At 38.3% G+C, this 18610-nt stretch overlaps 4 protein-coding genes across 6 annotated transcripts; 2 read left to right on the top strand and 2 right to left on the bottom strand.

Annotated features, from left to right (window-relative positions):
- Positions 1-4675: 4675 nt before the first annotated feature.
- On the top strand, positions 4676-10784 carry LOC121762431 (40S ribosomal protein S13-like). Of its 2 annotated transcripts, none has more exons than XM_042158310.1 (6): positions 4676-4804; positions 4889-4961; positions 5815-5932; positions 6735-6805; positions 6890-6976; positions 10476-10784. In XM_042158310.1, exons 1-6 carry the CDS (start codon positions 4782-4784, stop codon positions 10734-10736), a joined length of 633 nt encoding a protein of 210 aa, XP_042014244.1. In that variant the 5' UTR covers positions 4676-4781; the 3' UTR covers positions 10737-10784. The 2 variants fall into 2 exon arrangements, with proteins under 2 accessions (XP_042014244.1, XP_042014243.1); XM_042158309.1 differs by lacking the exon at positions 10476-10784 and adding an exon at positions 7077-7557.
- Positions 7702-8730, bottom strand: LOC121762434 (ribosome-binding factor PSRP1, chloroplastic-like). Of its 2 annotated transcripts, XR_006042211.1 has the most exons (3): positions 8526-8730; positions 7904-8436; positions 7810-7821 (listed from the first exon to the last, which is right to left on the bottom strand). XR_006042211.1 is itself a non-coding variant. In XM_042158315.1 (2 exons), the coding sequence occupies exons 1-2, from the start codon at positions 8673-8675 to the stop codon at positions 8050-8052; spliced, it is 537 nt and encodes a 178-aa protein (XP_042014249.1). In that variant the 5' UTR covers positions 8676-8730; the 3' UTR covers positions 7702-8049. The 2 variants fall into 2 exon arrangements, 1 of the variants encoding a protein (XP_042014249.1); XM_042158315.1 differs by having other exon boundaries at positions 7702-8436.
- A 3266-nt stretch (positions 10785-14050) lies between the features above and the next one.
- LOC121760546 lies at positions 14051-16054 on the bottom strand. Its single transcript, XM_042156196.1, has 7 exons — positions 15984-16054; positions 15362-15705; positions 15115-15287; positions 14959-15039; positions 14529-14604; positions 14359-14451; positions 14051-14196 (listed from the first exon to the last, which is right to left on the bottom strand). Exons 1-7 carry the CDS (start codon positions 16052-16054, stop codon positions 14051-14053), a joined length of 984 nt encoding a protein of 327 aa, XP_042012130.1.
- A 1485-nt stretch (positions 16055-17539) lies between these two features.
- On the top strand, positions 17540-18082 carry LOC121761677 (protein BRI1-5 ENHANCED 1-like). Its single transcript, XM_042157311.1, has 2 exons — positions 17540-17682; positions 17765-18082. The coding sequence occupies exons 1-2, from the start codon at positions 17600-17602 to the stop codon at positions 17907-17909; spliced, it is 228 nt and encodes a 75-aa protein (XP_042013245.1). The 5' UTR covers positions 17540-17599; the 3' UTR covers positions 17910-18082.
- Positions 18083-18610: the final 528 nt, after the last annotated feature.

Below are 18610 nucleotides of genomic sequence, written 5' to 3'. Positions count from 1 at the left end.
TGACGCAGCTTTTGCAGACGGTTTCGTTGACCGAACCGGCGGTTCCGGCCCGGAAAACCGGCAGTTTTGGCTGGAAAACCGGCGGTTCCGGCGGTTTTCCGCCAAAACCGCCGGTTTTTGCGAAAATTCAATTTTTTTTTTTCAAATTTCAAATTCGAATTCTTCCATTTCCCCCCCCCCCCATTTTTATCTATAAATACCCCCCTCTATCCTCATTTACATTCACCCCACTCTTGTGTTAATAAGAGTTTCTCTCTTCAATCTCCCAATTCTCTCTCTTTGTCTCCAATTTCTCATTTGTGCTATTGTGCTTCCATTTAATTACGCAAGTGCTACTCTTATTACGCATTGTTATACACTTATACTTGTTCCCATAGTTCTATAAGTTGTCTTCCTTTCTCAATTGCTAAAACAAAAAAAAAATATTATTCCATATTTCTACATTTCTACATAGCAATATGTCTTCATCCCGAGAAGGTCGTGTTGATAAGGGAAAGGGAAAGGCCGAGAGGCCATCTCGGAGATCCGTTATTGATGAAATTTCTCAAATGAACATGGATGAGTGGCAGGTTAATATATATTATCTACTAATTTAATTAATTTTGAATTACATTACATTATTGTTCATAATTTTATTTTGTATTTACAATACAAATATTATTTTGTAGGCTCGAGAAGAGCAAGATGTGGCACATGCTATTGCTCTCTCTCGCTCTCAATACCAAGGCGATGCTTATGTTGGTACCGGTAGTGGTGCTCCCGGTCGCGGTGCCTATTCCCAACAAAGTCCAACCCCTGTGAATGTTGATGAAGATGATGATGATGATGATGATGACGACGAGGAGGAGGGGGAGGAGGTAGAAGAGGTTCAAGAAATGCCACCCCCACCACCACCAAGGAGTCGGCGTGGTCGTGGACAACCTCCTCAACCTCCTAGACCAGCTGAAAGGTCTTTAACCTCCAACATCATGGTGAAACATTTCAAGAAGGTACAAGATAGTAACGATCCTAACACTTATAATGTGTATTGCAACTATTGCGAAAACGTATACACATTCCGAAGGGGTGGAGGATACGGTACATTTACCCGTCACATGGAGAAAGCGCATCCGGTCGAGTTTGGCATCGCTCCAACCCAAACTCAACTCAACTTTCAACATGGAGTCGGGACCGGGAGTGGGACGGGTTCATCCCAAACATCAGGTACGTGTAGCAATACTCTTTTGAAATATGATCACAAAAATGCTCTTAATGTGATGTCTAGATTTGCCGTTATGAAACATTTTCCATTCAATGCTTTTGATAACGATGCTTTTGAGTCGAGTATGCGGCAAGTTTATAATGCCGCTGCAAGAAAATTGAGTCGAACTTCAATGACTCGGGCCGTTGTTCGACAATGCATGGAAAAGAAGGCGCAATTAGGTACGTTTATTATTAACTTAGGGCATAAAGTTTCTATTTGTTCTGATGTGTGGACTGATTGTTTTTGTAAAAATTCGTATATGGGCATCACTGTGCATTTCGTTGATCACAGTTGGACTTTAAACAAACGTTTGATTGCATTTCGGGAATTTACCGCACCACACACTGCACAAGCAATTGCTCAATTGATCATTCAAGTTTTGAATGAATTTCAATTGATCAATAAAATTTTTTCTATTGGTTTTGACAATGCTAGCGCTAACACTGCTAGCATAGATGAACTAATGAGTGCATGTTCTCCTGTTATTGATGGTAAATATTTTCATGTGCGATGTATTGCCCATATTTTGAATTTGTGTGTTCAAGATGCGATCGATTTGTGGCAAAAGTATGTTGATCCTATTAGAACTGCTGTGAAGTTGATTCATAACAAAGCTCCTATTGGTAGAGCTTGGAAGAGATACTGTCATGGTAAGCAATGCAGGTACACCAACTTTCGTTTGGATGTTTCAACTCGTTGGAACTCGACATATGATATGTTGGAGTCGACTTTGAACCACATTGAGTATTTATGTGATTTTTTTAGAAGTTGTCCTCATGTTCCTTCTGATTTGATTTTGATACCCGCTTGTTGGGACCACAGCATGGATTTATTTCGATTATTCCGCGCTTTCAAAAATGCCACTGTTGAGTTATCCAGTGTTTATTATCCTACTTCTGTGCGCGTTTTGGAGCATTGCATGTATGTGGCAATTGGTTTTAAAACTTGTGTGAAAAATACTCAATTCATTGAGTTGAAGGCTATTTTGTTTTACATGGTTGAAAAATGGTTAAAATATTTTTCACGTATTCCAAATGTGTTTTTGATTGCAAAATGCTTGGATCTAAAGTGGAAGTTGCATGGTGTTTATAAAATTTTAGACATGTACTATGGTTGTTTGCACGCTTTGGATTTTTCCCAACTTCGCGAAATGGGCTTGACAAGAGGAGAATGCTTCGAACTAAGTATTCCGGATGTTGATGAAATCAAACTAAGGTTAGATAGTGCACTTCGTTCTCTCTACGCGGAATATGAAATGCGGTATAAGACCGCTCACCAGGTACGTGCTCCTCCTAGTCCGTCTACATTTGATTTTGGTGGAGGGGATTTTACCAATATCATGATTGATCCCGACGTAGTATCACAATTGCAAGATCTATACGGTACTACAACCAATAGGACTAGAGCGACTAGTGAATTAGATATATATTTGGAATCGCGCTCTATTTTTCAAGATGCAGGTCCTCCTACTCAACAAATTGACGTCCTTAATTGGTGGGGAACACATGACAAAGAGTTTCCGATACTCTCCATCATGGCTAAGGAGATATTCGCCGTTCCCGCTTCCACCGTCGCCGTTGAACAAGCTTTTAGTGTCGGCGGTTGTGTCCTAGACGACAGAAGGAGCAATCTCTCCGCCAAGAACATGGAAGCCACTATGTTACTTGACGATTGGGCAAAGGCGGACATGAGAGCACAAGAGCCGGATTTCGACTTCCGTGTAGAGAATGATGGTGAAGAATTTTCTTCCGATGGCGATGACGAGGTCAGAAGCGAGAGCACTCAACATTAGCAATGAGTCGACGGGGGGCGGTGAACGGCGAGCACAGCCGACCAAAAAGGTAAGCAAGGTAAGAGAACTACGTGGGCTTTGATTCCTCAATAAAATTGTGGATACGTAGGCACCTCAACTTAAATTTGAAAAGTTTAACTTCGAAAGTTTAAGTTGAGCTCAAGCCCTTTTCAATTATTTTTTCCCCCCCATCATGTTTTTTTATTTGTAATTGTAATGTATCGTTGTTGCTGCTAAGTTGTACTTGAAGATCATTAAAATATATTCCCCATTTGATAAGTATCTTATTGGTGAAAAAGTGGATATCTTTGGGGCAAATGGTACTGGATCACAAATTTATATATGATCTTGAAGTATCATCCAGATTCCATATTTCCATATATAAATTTGTGTTCCAGTACCATCTGCCTCAAAGATACCCACTTTTTCACCAATAAGATATTTATCAAATGGGGAATATATTTTAATGATCTTCAAGTACAATTCTTCTCGGAATCAACCATTTTTTCTTGCAAAATGTTGCCCATTTTCTAAGCAAACACGTATCAGCACGCCATATACACATTGCTGCATTTCTAATAGGGGCAATTTGATCTTCCAAAGCAATCAATGCATCTCGAACACACATGGTCAGAACATTATTCAAGCATCTATCATGGAAAAAATCAGAACAAACTATCTATTAGTGCTAATTTTTTCCATGCTTGAATAATATTCTGACTATGTGTGTTCGAGATGCATTGATTGCTTTGGAAGATCAAATTGCCCCTATTAGAAATGCAGCAATGTGTATATGGCGTGCTGATATGTGTTTGCTTAGAAAATGGGCAACATTTTGCAAGAAAAAATGGTTGATCCTAAGGTAAGAGAACTACGTGGGCTTTGATTCCTCAATAAAATTGTGGATACGTAGGCAACTCAACTTAAATTTGAAAAGTTTAACTTTGAAAGTTTAAGTTGATCCCAAGCCCTTTTCAATTTTTCCTTTTTCCCCCCCATTTCATGTTTTTTTTATTTACCTTCCGAGTCCCACGAGGCGACGACACTTGTAAATTATATTATATTGTTGTATGTTGTTGTATTGTATTGTATACTTATGTATTGTAAATTGTAATGTATCGTTGTCCGTTACAACTCAAAATCAATAAAATTTATTTCATTTCCTCCTTATTCGTCTTATTTGTGCTTGAATTATGCATTGTCTTGTTCCAATTTATTGTATAAAGCCAAATTTCAAAATTTAAAAAAATAATAATAATTGAACCGCCGGTTTCGCCGGTTCGAAAACCGGAACCGCCAAAACCGCCGGAAAACCGGCGGTTCCGAACCGGAACCGGAACCGCCGGTTTTCGAACCGGAACCGGAACCGTGAAATAGCCTCACGGTTCGGTTCCGGTTCCGAAGACGACCGAACCGGAACCGGCGGTCCGAACCGGAACTGCCGGTTCGTGAACCGTGGGCATGTTTAATGACACATTTGAGACCATTGAACCAACAACTATTGACAATTTATTTGGAAATGAAAATTGTTTGTTCATGGAATTTATTTATCAGAAAAATTAATGTGGAAATTAACTGATATGCTATATGCAAAATATATAAACGTCGAGGACTGAATTGCAAATCTGCTTGCACCACATATAAAAGTTCTTTCACTTCCGATTTTACCTTCGTTGCTCTAGGGTTTTGTACACCATCTCGCCACAGCAGCTGATCAGCTAGCCGCCGCGAACTTCAGCCGCCACCATGGGTCGTATGCACAGCAGAGGGTAGCTTTTTTGGTCCTCGATTTCGCTCGATTGTCCGTGTTTATGGTTCTAATCATTGAAACTGCATTTTATCGATTGTTTCAGTAAGGGTATTTCAGCTTCGGCACTTCCGTACAAGAGGACGCCCCCGAGCTGGCTCAATATCTCATCCCAGGATGTACGTGATTACGGTGCCTTTTTCCCGTTTTTCTGATCAGAAGATTTTCTCATTAGCAATTCATTAGATTGATATTAATATGCAATGCCTGTTGTGTTTATTTGAACTTTAAAATGAAATGTTGTACGATTTGATGCTTTATTGTTATATGCTCTGTGATAACATGTTATTTTCGTTTTTGTGTGATCTTTCTCATCGGTATTTCAGTGGGTATTCATGTACTGCATAATTAGGTAATCCTGTACTTTTGTTAGCTAATTTGGCTTGTGGTGAACTATTTCCTCTGGATGGGTTTTGTCTAGACATACAAGAAGGTTTTCATGTTATATTGTAGGATATGTCACAATCTTAATAATCTCTGCTACTTTCATTGGAGGGCTGATGGTGAAAAAGTGGATAAAAGATTAAGGCTTAATAAGCATAACTGTCATAATTTTGAAGTTATGAATTTCAAGGGTTTACAGTTTATATCTTTCTCATAGCCATTTTTGTTAAGTTCATAATTCTCGTCCTCTATTGTTTGTTATAGTAATTATCGTCCACAATGTTCTGCATTTTGTATGATTGTCATTTAACCATGATTCTGTATACTTTGAGTATTGCTTTGATTATAGGATGATTATGTACTATATTTGTTTTGTTAGCCCCCAGTCCTCAAAAAGGAATTTGCGTTTTTTACTTTTTCAAATTTTCCAATGCTAACTGCGGGAACTTATAACCTAGTTATAAATTTTTGAACTATTTGTTATTATAAGAGGACGCAATCGTTTATCCACTGCGAAATTCAATTGATCTGGTTGGGTTTGTTTCATGTATTTTGTTGGATTGAAGATCTTGCTTGTTTTTCGGTTAGGAAAAAGGTATGACTATGAAGGGGAAAGGAACGAAAAGGGAATCTTCATCCTCCAATTTGGATTCCCAGGAACCTAGAATGGACATCAAGTCCATCATGAAAGATATTGAATTTTTGGGTAAGATTAAGTCTCTTTACATTTACTACTATTATAATCCAATTTGTTGGATCTTTGGTTAAGTATGTCAATATCTTGGAGCTATTGTTGTAGGGAGAAAAATATTGACAATTTGATTCATACCTATTGCTGTCATCATTCTAGTATTATTTGATCTTATTCTTTGTTGTAATATTTTTCTAGTGAAGAAGTGCATCAATGTTTTGAAATATTTCTCTGAACTATGAAGGCAAAGGAATTCGATATCTTTTTCAATGAATCCGTTCACATGGTTTATCAGAAATTGCTCCATGAAGGTTCAAGGGTTTGTTGTTGGTTGGGTAGAATAAGGTCTGGAAAAGATCACTGTCATAATAGGTTTGAGATTTTGGTTGAAGATCACTAACGTGTAATCTTTTGTTGATGCTTTGCACCCATGGCTGAATTGCTCCTTCCTCTTACTATGAACTCTTTCCTTTTGTGTGTGTATGTTTGTGTTGGATTTGGCAAATGAATTTGATTAACCTTTTGAATTAATCCTTTCACCGAACTAGTTGTATTCATCAGAAAGTGCTCCATGTGGGTTCGAAGGGTTTGTTGTTGGTTGTGTAGAATAATGCAGAATAAGGTTTGGAAAACATCTCTGTCCAATCAGGTTGAGATTTTAGTTGAGGATCACTAACTTTGCACCCATGGCTGGAATTGCTCCTCCCTCTTACTGCAAACTCTTTCTTTTGTGTGTGTTTGTGTTTGATGAGACGAACATATGAGATATGGGTGTACTACAATATCTTGGAATGTGATTAATTTCTTGTTAATTCAGGTTCCTCACACATGACATGGAAACAGAAAAAGGACTTGGAGAATAAGAAGGTAGTGTCACTCGGTGGAAAGGTGTGTTCATTTACGCCATTACTATTGCTGCACATATTAAGCTCTCAAATACCATGTATGAACTTTGTGTTTCTTGTTAAACAGCCTCCAAAGAAACAGAGGTTACCTCTTAGTGTTGCTAGAGTTTCAATGAAGAATCAAAAGGATAGAGAAGAGAAACTGATTCAAGAGGTTACTTAACATTCTCAGAGTCATCATTTCATTCAGTCACTCTAAAGCTGTATGTCGATTAAGATTAGAAATGATGTGTAAATAATTGGTCTCTATACAGAGAGCTATACTTGGAAGGTTTGGAGCATACAGTAGCAGTAGTTCCAAGAAGGTGCTAGAGAGGAAACCAGCAGAGGACAGAATTCTGAAGTCGATGCAAGGCGATTTCAAAAAGGGGGTTCTCAATGTCGGGCATCTGTTGAAGCCCTCAGCCCCTGAAGCCTCTAACTACAAGGGCAGGCACCCTACAAGTAAAGGGAAGAAAAAGAAAGATAGCAAGAAAAGTCATGGCAAGAGAAAGGGTGGTGGTGGTGGTGGTGGTAAGAGGCGTCACTAGGAATATATCTCAAAGTGACTACTCTTCTTTTAAATTTCTTCGCATTTCTGAACCCGGCTATGACTGTAACTGCAGAACCAAGCTTGTAGAACATATATACATTCATGCCTTGTATCTGTTGGTATGCTCAGATTTGTTTTGTTGCTCAATGTAGAATGAAATTTTGTGTTGCTAATTTCTGATATATAGTTTTCAGTTTATTCTATTTGGTAGCGCAAAATTGCATAATACATCTAGCAATAAGGGAATGTTTGCAAAGGAACTGATCACCATTTACAAGAGATCTCATAATTTTCGACTCTACAAACTTTATTTTTTACTCATTTTCATCTCAAAACACCTTCTTGAGCAGGAATCAGCTCGATGTCGACTCAACGACCACAGGCTCCAGTTTCCCTGTTTCACCGTTTTGTTTAGGGATGATGAGACCGTATCCCCCGGCTCTCCGTTTGTAGACCGTTGATCTCACCTGCAACATGACACTCTCTAGCGTAAGCGTCTGTGAGGAGCCCTGTCATATATAAAGATGAAAAGACGTGAAGTCAGCTTACCAGTTTCTTCGTTGCGAAAGCCATATAAGTCATGATCGAGGTTTTCCAGCTGCTCGACTGCCTCACTAACAGTCAGAGGGGGCATATCGAAGTACTTTGTGCGAACAATATGCAAACAAAAGTGTATATATCGGGAGATTGCTAAGTTAACACGAATCTAATGCACAGAAAAGCACACAAGGCACACAAGAAAGTGAAAAAAAAACATTAAAAGGAAGAAGGAGATGAGGAATGACAACCTCATTAATGACGATTTCTTCCTCTTCAACTCCTTCATCCTGAATTTCCACTGCATCAGCCTCATCTGCTTCATCGGGTACAGCCTCAATATCCTCAGCAACCAAGAGTGCACCGGGATACCTAACCTTGAGCCTGTCGAAGCCCTTCATATGGCGACCATGGTCCGAGTTTTTCTCCTTAATCTTCCTCAACTTTCTCTGGATAATGGAAGAAACCAAATCTATGCTCCCATAGAGCCACTCAGCATCTTCTTCTGCTCGAACCACTCCATGTTTCTTGGTGAACAAAGTAACCTACATACATTACCACAACTAATTAGATAGCATACTAACAAACACGACCCCAGTAGGATAAATACAACACGGTAGTAAGACACACGCACCTCACACCTTCGCACTTTTGGGCCTTTCCCTACCTCTCCACCACGGATGGACAACCTGACATCGACTTCCCTCACTAAATGGCTATGCTTTTGCACTGCCTTACCTAACTTCTCTTCCACGTAACTCTTCACAGAGGGATGCAACTGCATTTTCAATCCATGAGAAGATCAATGAAAGAGCATCAGAGAATAAGCTCACCACAGTTTCCCCTCAACATTACACCTATGTATGTGTGTTTACTCAAATGTAAATGTATGATAAAATCAACAGAACATAAATGCAAGAGTTCTCTTAAGAAACACCAATTTCCAATCTACTCACCTCCCATCAAATCGATTACCGCTACACCTCTTCAATATCAGAAGTGAGAACTGACTAACTACATATTGAACACTAGTTCAAGCTTTACCTCTTTAGCAACAAATAAAGATCATTTCTTTCTATATCTCAGACAAAAACTCCAACTAATTATACCTCTAAAATCAAGAAAGTTCAATCACATATTATAAAAAATGTGAATTTACTAACTAACTATCTAATCATCAAACTACACATTGAACACTAATTCAAGTATGACCACTGCAATTATGACAGGGAAAAATATTTGAATAATAAAAGTATTTAAATGAAATCAATTTCTTCTGTTGTGCCTGTGCCGCCGCCATCTTAAGTCTTCATCTCCACAAGCCCTGATTCCTGCGCAGAAATACTGAATAAGTGAAAGTAAAGCAGATTCAGCAGTTGCCATCCACAGATTGTTTCAGCCACGCGGTAATCCTTTACCCTTATTACATCTTGCGTTTTTTACCTTTTCAAATTTTCCAATGCTAACTGTGGGAACTTATAACCTTGTTATAAATTTTTGAACTATTTGTTATATAAGAGGACGCAATCGTTTATCCACTGCGAAATTCAATTGATCTGGTTGGGTTTGTTTCATGTATTTTGTTGGATTGAAGATCTTGCTTGTTTTTCGGTTAGGAAAAAGGTATGACTATGAAGGGGAAAGGAACGAAAAGGGAATCTTCATCCTCCAATTTGGATTCCCGGGAACCTAGAATGGACATCAAGTCCATCCTGAAAGATATTGAATTTTTGGGTAAGATTAAGTCTCTTTGCATTTACTACTATTATAATCCAATTTGTTAGATCTTTGGTTAAGTATGTCAATTTCTTGGAGCTGTTGTTGTAGGGAGAAAAATATTGACAATTTGATTCATACCTATTGCTGTCATCATTCTAGTATATTTGATCTTATTCTTTGCTGTAATATTTTTCTAGTGAAGAAGGGCATCAATGTTTTGAAATATTTCTCTGAACTATGAAGGCAAAGGAATTCGATATATTTTTCAATGAATCCGTTCACATGGTTTATCAGAAATTGCTCCATGAAGGTTCAAGGGTTTGTTGTTGGTTGTGTAGAATAAGGTCTGGAAAATATCACTGTCATAATAGGTTTGAGATTTTGGTTGAAGATCACTAACGTGTAATCTTTTGTTGATGCTTTGCACCCATGGCTGAATTGTTCCTTCCTCTTACTATGAACTCTTTCCTTTGTGTGTGTATGTTTGTGTTGGATTTGGCAAATGAATTTGATTAACCTTTTGAATTAATCCTTTCACCGAACTAGTTGTATTCATCAGAAAGTGCTCCATGTGGGTTCGAAGGGTTTGTTGTTGGTTGTGTAGAATAATGCAGAATAAGGTTTGGAAAACATCACTGTCCAATCAGGTTGAGATTTTAGTTGAGGATCACTAACTTTGCACCCATGGCTGGAATTGCTCCTCCCTCTTACTGCGAACTCTTTCTTTTGTGTGTGTTTGCGTTTGAAGAGAAACTGCTTCAAGAGGTTACTTAACATTCTCAGCGTCATCATTTCATTCAGTCACTCTAAAGCTGTATGTCGATTAAGATTAGAAATGATGTGTAAATAATTGGTCTCTATATAGAGAGCTATACTTGGAAGGTTTGGAGCCTACAGTAGCAGTAGTTCCAAGAAGGTGCCAGAGAGGAAACCAGCAGAAGACAGAATTCTGAAGTCGATGCAAGGCGATTTCAGAAAGGGGGTTCTCAACGTCGGGCATCTGTTACAAGCCTCTAACTACAAGGGCAGGCACCCTACAGGTAAAGGGAAGAAGAAGAAAGATGGCAAGAAAAGTCATGGCAAGAGAAAGGGTGGTGGTGGTGGTGGTGGTAAGAGGCGTCACTAGGAATATATCTCAAAGTGACTACTCTTCTTTTAAATTTCTTCGCCTTTCTGAACCCGGCTATGACTGTAACTGCAGAACCAAGCTTGTAGAACATATAAACATTCATGCCTTGTATCTGTTGGCATGCTCAGATTTGTTTTGTTGCTCAATGTAGAATGAAATTTTGTGTTGCTGATTTCTGATATGTAGTTTTCCGTTTATTCTATTTGGTAGAGCAAAATTGCATAATACACTTGCAATAAGGGAATGTTTGCAAAGGAACTGAACACCATTTACAAGAGATCTCATAATTTTCGACTCTCTACAAACTTCATTTTTTACTCATTTTCATCTCAAAACACCTTCTTGAGCAGGAATCAGCTCGATGTCGACTCAACAACCACAGGCTCCAGTTTCTTTGTTTCACCATTTTGTTTAGGGATGATGAGACCGTATCCCCCGGCTCTTCGTTTGTAGACTATGTTGATCTCACCTGCAACATGGCACTCTCTAGCATAAGCGTCCATGAGGAGCCCTTTCATATATAAAGATGAAAAGACGTGAAGTCAGCTTACCAGTTTCTTCGTTGCGAAAGCCATAGAAGTCATGATCGTGGTTTTCCAGCGGCTCGACTGCCTCACTAACAGTCAGAGGGGGCATATCGAAGTACTTTGTGCGAACAATCTGCAAACAAAAATGTATATATCGGGAGATTGCTAAGTTAACACGAATATAATGCACAGAAAAGCACACAAGGCACACAAGAAAGTGAAAAAAAAATTAAAAAGAAGAAATAGATGAGGAATGACAACCTCATTAATGACGATTTCTTCCTCTTCAACTCCTTCACCCTGAATTCCCACTGCATGAGCCTCATCTGCTTCATCGGGTACCGCCTCAATATCCTCAGCAACCAAGAGTGCACCGGGATACCTAACCTTGAGCCTGTCGAAGCCCTTCATATGGCGACCATGGCCCGAGTCTTTGTCCTTGATCTTTTAGGGTGTGTTTGGGTAGACCTACCCAAGGTTTACTGAACCGGCGGTTAAAACCAAAACCGTAACAGTCGGTTAGGGTTCCAAACCGAAACAGTGAGAATTTATCCAAACCGAAACCGTCGATTTTTGAACAGTGGTTCGGTTCAGGTTCAAAATTTTTCGAATCGAAACCGTGCTGGAACAGCGAAAAACCGCAGAAAAACCGTGAAACCAAGCTGGAACCGCAAAAAACCTGTGGTTCAAAACCTTGAAAAACCGTCGGTTCATAACCGAAACCGAAACTGGTGGTTTTGGAACCGGAACCGGAACCGTGAAACACCCTCGCGGTTCGGTTCCGGTTCGGCAATTTCTAAAACCGGAACGGCGGTTCCGGAACCGTGGGCACCTCTATGTTTTGGAACATGGAATTGGAGCTATGAAATTGGAATTGGAGGCTCCAATTCCAATTCCATTCCTTTGAATCACAAGAATTGGAATTGAATTATAATTCCAAATTTTTCAATTCCATGATTGGAATTCCAAATAGTCATAAAATTTGATAGCTTCACTACCCACTACACACATTTCACATACACTACACACACTTCACGCACTACACACACCACACACACACACATTTCACACACTACACAAATTTCACACATTACACACATTTCACATACTACACAAATTTCACACACTACACACATTTCACACACTTCACACATTACACAAATTTCACACATTTCCCGCATTACACACACTTCACACACTACAGAAATTTTACACATTTCTCGCACTAAACATATTTCACACACTACACACATTTCATACACTTCACACACTACACAAATTTCACACACTACACACATTTTTTCACACACTACACACATTTCACACACTACATATATTTCACACACTTCTCACATTTCACTCACTTCACACATCACACTACATACATTTCACACACTACACCCTTCACACATTTCACACACTACACACAGTTCACAAATTTCACACACTACACAAATTTCACACATTTCCCGCACTACACACATTTCACACGCTAAACAAATTTCACACACTACACAAATTTCACACATTTCCCGCATTACACACATTTCACACACTACACACATTTCACACATTCCACACACTAAACAAATTTCACACAGTACACAAATTTCACACACTACACAAATTTTACACACTACACATTGCACACACTATACACACTAAACAAATTTCACACACTACACACACCAAACACATTTCACACACTACACGAATTTCACTCATTTCACACTATACACACACTACACAAAATACACACGCTACACGCACTATACATAAAATACACAACTGCACACATTACACACAAAATACACATACGACACAAATTTTACACAAAATACACACTACGCACACCCAAAATACACACACTATTCCCAAACCAAAATTTCAAATTTGGTTCATTTTAACATTTTGGAAAATTTCAATTTTGTGATTCAGGTCGAAAAAAATCTAAAACTGAAAAAAAATCTAAAAATCGGATGTGTAAAGTGTGAGTGTGTGAAATGTGTGAAGTGTGTGAAATATGTGTAGTGTGTGGAATGTGTAGTGTGTGAAATATGTGTAGTGCAGAAATGTGTAAAATTTGTGTAGTGTGTGTAATGTGTGAAATGTGTGTAGTGTTTGAAATGTGTGAAATTTGTGCAGTGTGTGAAGTGTATGAAATATGTGTAATGTGTGAAATGTGTGTGAAGTGTGTGTATTATGTTTGTATAGTATGTGTATTTTGTGTGAAGTGCGTGAGTGTGTATTTTGTGTATACTGCATGTATGTGTGCACAAATTATTCAAATTCAATTTCATATCAATCACTTCACTTTACTAAACATAGGATTTGGAATTGAATTAGAATTCAATTTCTTCCAATTCAATTCCATAGAATTCAATTCCAATTCAATTCCAATTCCAAGTACCAAATGGAGGCTTAAAGTTTTGAAATTTTTAGGTTTTATTTTTGTTTTTGTTTTTATCTTTTTTTAATATTTATGTTATGTTGATATTTTTTAATTAGGATATTAGGTGGAATACATTTAAATATTTAATATATGATATGTTATTTTATAACAGAAAAATTAACGATTCCGTTAAATAAGGATTGAAATATATCGAATATAAAAGTACAAGGACTTACTAAAACGAAAAATTTGTACAAGGATCTATTGAAATAAACAATCAAAGTACAAGGACTTAAGGATGTATTTTGCGTAGATTCTAAGAAAACACTCGAGATATCCATACAGGCCACTTAAAAACTGATACTATATGGGTGCAGCTGTTGCTGGTTTGTTTATTCGATGTTTATGGTAACCACCTTTTTCGGTCTTCCTCTCGTGGATTGCTCCTGGTTGAAGCTCCTGATTCTGTTTGTGTCTCGCAATGGATCGGATAAGCTTCCCCAGGCTGCCAATGAACCAAGCCTATTGCTTTGCATCCCTGTCACACACGGAATATCTTAGCATGCCTAAAAGCTGGGTTATAGTTCTTGATATCACCATCATGTGAGGATCAGCTTTTAGTTTACAGCCATTTTAAACTTTATAGCCTTAATAGGCATGCAAACACAAACCCCCTGATAATTAGAACAACTTATATTACCTGAGATATTAGGAAAATCAAATGAATCATTCCTACCACGGAAGTGATTGTCTGCAATGCCTCCCCAAGCTTTTTCAAAGCTGTCAAGTTCATCTGCAATAAAGTATTGCATCAGCAACCTGCTACTGAGCAGAAACGGGTGCACCATCTCTCTTTTGTACACAACTAACCTTCATTTAGGTTTTGTAGAGTCTGCACACTTTCCACTTTACCATCCGAACCAAGCTTCCTTGTGACTGAATGCCCCTGCAAAACCATATGCAATGGTCAACGGATCCCAACTCACCCATCACCTCTCTGTACAATTACTTCATGTTAATGTTAGAAGAGACAGCTAGAATAGAATCACGTTGTATGTTAGGCATATTAGCTTCAGCTCTAAATCATGCATGAACTTGATATGAAAATTTGAGAAGAAAAACCAACTAAACTTCACAGGGTCGAGCTCCACTATATTGCCCAATTTTGAGAAAGTAACCTAATGTCAAAGATTTAAATACAAAGAAATTTCTGCCTCGTCTCAAAAGAGTAACAGTGCAGGCAAACTAACCCTATCATGCAAGTGTTGTAAAATTTCTGTGTATACTATTGTCTGCTCACCTTATCATGAATTCCTCTGGAGACCTTGTTAGCTGCTTGACCTGTCGTTCGATCAGCCTGCTTGCTCTCTTCCCACGTCACCTGAAGAGGAAATATTGTATTAGAAATAAACAAACAACATGGAAAACCCAGACTTAGCAAATGTTATAGACATACTCCATCGCTTCCCGCCCTACGAGAAGTTGTTGCTGTATAATATGATCCGTTGATCCCACCATATGTCACCTTCTGGAAGCTTACACTGTGAGACCGTGGTTTCTCTGGTTCCACTTTGATCTGATTTGCACTGGAAGACACGTCCCTTTGTTTTCTGGGACTCTTTCCATAATCTGTCATTTAGATCTAAACATCAGCACATTAACTTCATTCTGGAGGATTCAAAAACCAAGGCACATCTATTTACCATCATCCTGATCATCCGGATGCTCAACAAGTGGATTGTTATTTGCCCAAGAGGGACGACGAACATCATTCTCCACATCTTCAGCATCACTATCCAGCTTTTCTATCACTAGTCCTTTTGATCTGCTCATAGGCTGCACGTTACCAGGATTACCGGAGCTTATCTTGTGCGAGCCAAACAAGGCCCCATGGGGACGAGAAAAGAAAGGATCATCGAAAGGATCCTTCCCTCCAAATATGCTGGGAAACATGCTTCCATGGAAACCAATGTTATCAAAAGTGTCGAGCTGCCTACCAGCAGCTCTGGACTCCTCTCTCACTTTTTCTCTGTCACTTTGCACTTCCCTATAAGTTTCAAGTAAATGTTTCAAAAACGGATGAGCAAACTATATTTCTCATACTATGACAACTAATGGAAATAAATTTCATATGCATAGAGAATGACTTTAGCCCAAAGTGTTTGCAGTATTTCCAGAAACAAGATCACAAATATGTTCTCTTACTTGGAACGGAATCATAAACAAACCGGTTTGAGCTCCAAATGCATCGGTACAGAGACTGCAAAATTAAAGACATAAACCTAGCAATCCCACACATAGCAACCCTGTGCAAGAGCCATCAACCATTCAACAAAGCAAATAAGCATGCGCATCACAGAAATCTCGAAATTAAAGGTAGATCCAATCTTCCACATTCTCTAGGAAAAAACAATTCAACTCAAAATTGCGAGCTCATCTCAGTTATTAATCGTCTTCTCTCATAAAAGAAGTTGTGATATAGCAACATCATCCGGAAACAACAAGCGCAGAAGCTCTTATCTATTTATTCAACACACTCAACCTCCCTTTCTTAAACTTTGTGCCGAAAAGTTTCGCCTCAATTATAGTGAAACGGAGGGAGTAGTATGATAAGTTGGTCTTTGACTTTTATAAAATTAGTTACTAGTAATATATAGAAATGAGATTTGTTTGGCATTATTATTTTCTAAAAAAAAATTAATGTTGATTTCAAAATAAACAGGTAGTGAAAAAAGATTAACAATATTTTAATCACTTTTGTTGTTACAGCTGATAAGACCATCCACGATAGGCGCCCAGCGACCGCCCAGCTGAGCGCCGGCGCTGGGCGGTCTATTGCAGCCGCCCAGCGGCTGAGTGGAGAGAGAAATCGCGCAGCGCTGGGCGGTTATGTGGCGCTGGGCGGTCCGTTCGGCGCTATTGCAGCTCCCGGATCGCCCAGCGCACCGCCTAGCGCGAAAAAATAAATTTTTTTTTCGAAACACTATATATACGCGCTTTGTTCGTCATTTTCATTCGCACGACTTGTTTTAACAAGTACTCTCTCTATCTTAATTTCTGTTCAAGATCAACAACGCAAAATGAGTAATGCTGGTGGTAGTAGTGGTGGTAGCGGAGGGGATGCTGAGGAGTACGAACGTCGAATGGCCGAGGCGTTGGACGCCTATACGACCAACGCGATAAACCAATGGATGGAAAGGGCCTTGCAGCCGGCGATACCTCGACCTCCCCCAGTGGTCCACCTCGACCAATGGATGGATGTCCAATGCATTGCTGATATCATGTACGCATGTATTATCATGCACAACATGATTGTCGAAGATGAAGGTGGCGAACTGACCAATTGGGTCAACGACGATAATGAAGCCGGTCCAAGCCACGGCGTGGCCGCCCCCAACGTACGGAGTGGGGTACCTCACGATGAAGCCGGCCTCTTACAAGCACACGCCGACATGCGCCAAACGGCGGCTCATATTCGACTCAAAAAGGATTTAATTGAAGAGTTATGGGCACGGAGGATTGACCGCCATTAGTTTTTTTTAATTATGTAATTTTTTTTAATTAATGTACTTTTTATATTTTATTAATATTAGTGAATTTTCTCGTTTTTGTGTCGTAAATTTAATTCCGTATATTGTGTGATTTTTAATTATTTCATTTTGTATATATTTGTTAATAATGATGTGGATAGTATGTGGCTGGGCTATGGTTGGGCTATTGCTGGGCTATTTGCTTGTTTTGATGATGTGGCAGGAGGATTTTTAGTGCTGATGATGTGGCAGTGGCTAGGCTATGGCTGGGCTATTGCTGGGCTATTCCTATTGTGGATTGCTAAGGGACACTATCAGCACTTAAAAGAATCGAGTTTAGTCCACGTGGACGACGTTGCTCGAGCACATATCCACTTATTCGAGTATCCCGAGGCAAAAGGGCAATACATCATGGCGGCGGAGCAGTTCGAGATAGGAGAGCTTTCCGATTTCCTCTCCGTTAAATATCCACAATATAAGATGCCTTCTCCAGAGTAATTCAATTTAATGACTTAATTTAATTTTTATTTATAAAATTAAATGATTGGTTAATTATAATTTGTTTTTTTGGGGCAGCTCGTGGAAAGATGTGGCGGCGGTGAAATTTTCTGGGCTGTCGACGAAGAAGCTTGAGGCGACTGGATTCAAGTACGAGAATGGATTGGGTGAAATGTTTGACGGCGCGATTAAATCCTGCAAAGAAAGGGGGTTTATCAATTAGTTGGTTGAATTAAAATTTCATATATGTTGTTGTTGTTTTAGTATATTAATGGTGAAGTTGTGTTTGTTTAGCTTTGGTTTAATGTTGTTATGGCGTTGTTACTTGTTAATGTCGTTTATGTACTGTGACTTGTGAATTGAAATACAATTAAAAAATATTATTTAAATCACAAATTTTCTGGACAATTTTATAATTTATAAAAATAGCTAGTAAATAATTTTTGAACGTTTCTCAATTGTCTCATACATTTAAAATTTTGATGAAATTTTTTATATTTCAGTCATACTTTTTTATTAACTTCTGAATAAATTTAGCATTGTTATAGTATATTATAATGATTCATTGTAGATGATTATTATGGAGTAATTGGAGAAGATATAATGATAAAAAAGTATAAAAATCACAATAGATTTTATTAAAACTTTAATCGAATATAATGGGATGATTGAAAATTGAAGTATAAAATTGTGATTTAATTATTTACTTTTATAAGGCATGTGATTAATTAAAAGATAATAAAAAATTGTGATCTAATGACAATTTCCCTAAAATAAATAGTCACATAATAATAAATAATTTAAACAATCCAAAGTTTCGTTTTTTTACGTTCCACTTTATAATCATTTTGTATACTTTTTACTATATTAACTTCTATTTTGTTTACTTTACTTATATTTTGTACATATTATTAAAATGAAATT

Source organism: Salvia splendens, chromosome 13, assembly GCF_004379255.2.
Source record: "Salvia splendens isolate huo1 chromosome 13, SspV2, whole genome shotgun sequence".
NCBI classification, from domain to species: Eukaryota; Viridiplantae; Streptophyta; class Magnoliopsida; order Lamiales; family Lamiaceae; genus Salvia; species Salvia splendens.
The sequence above is the reverse complement of the archived record's forward strand: the minus strand, read 5'-3'. Positions and strand labels throughout refer to the sequence as shown.

Bases quoted from the DNA above. Each gene is read 5' to 3' on its own strand.
- LOC121762431 (XM_042158309.1), top strand. From the start codon at position 4,782: ATGGGTCGTATGCACAGCAGAGG. The intron at 5,933-6,734 runs GTAAGATTAAGT...TTGTTAATTCAG, and splicing joins GAAAGATATTGAATTTTTGG to GTTCCTCACACATGACATGG. The intron at 6,977-7,076 runs GTTACTTAACAT...GTCTCTATACAG, and splicing joins AAGAGAAACTGATTCAAGAG to AGAGCTATACTTGGAAGGTT.
- LOC121762434 (XM_042158315.1), bottom strand. From the start codon at position 8,675: ATGCAGTTGCATCCCTCTGTGAAGAGTTACGTGGAAGAGAAGTTAGGT. The intron at 8,437-8,525 runs GTGCGTGTGTCT...TAATGTATGTAG, and splicing joins CAAAAGTGCGAAGGTGTGAG to GTTACTTTGTTCACCAAGAA.
- LOC121760546 (XM_042156196.1), bottom strand. From the start codon at position 16,054: ATGTGGAAGATTGGATCTACCTTTAATTTCGAGATTTCTGTGATGCGC. The intron at 15,706-15,983 runs GTTGATGGCTCT...TGAAACTTATAG, and splicing joins CTTATTTGCTTTGTTGAATG to GGAAGTGCAAAGTGACAGAG. The intron at 15,040-15,114 runs GTATGTCTATAA...TTTCCTCTTCAG, and splicing joins GTAGGGCGGGAAGCGATGGA to GTGACGTGGGAAGAGAGCAA.
- LOC121761677 (XM_042157311.1), top strand. From the start codon at position 17,600: ATGGCGGCGGAGCAGTTCGAGATAGGAGAGCTTTCCGATTTCCTCTCC. The intron at 17,683-17,764 runs GTAATTCAATTT...TTTTTGGGGCAG, and splicing joins TATAAGATGCCTTCTCCAGA to CTCGTGGAAAGATGTGGCGG.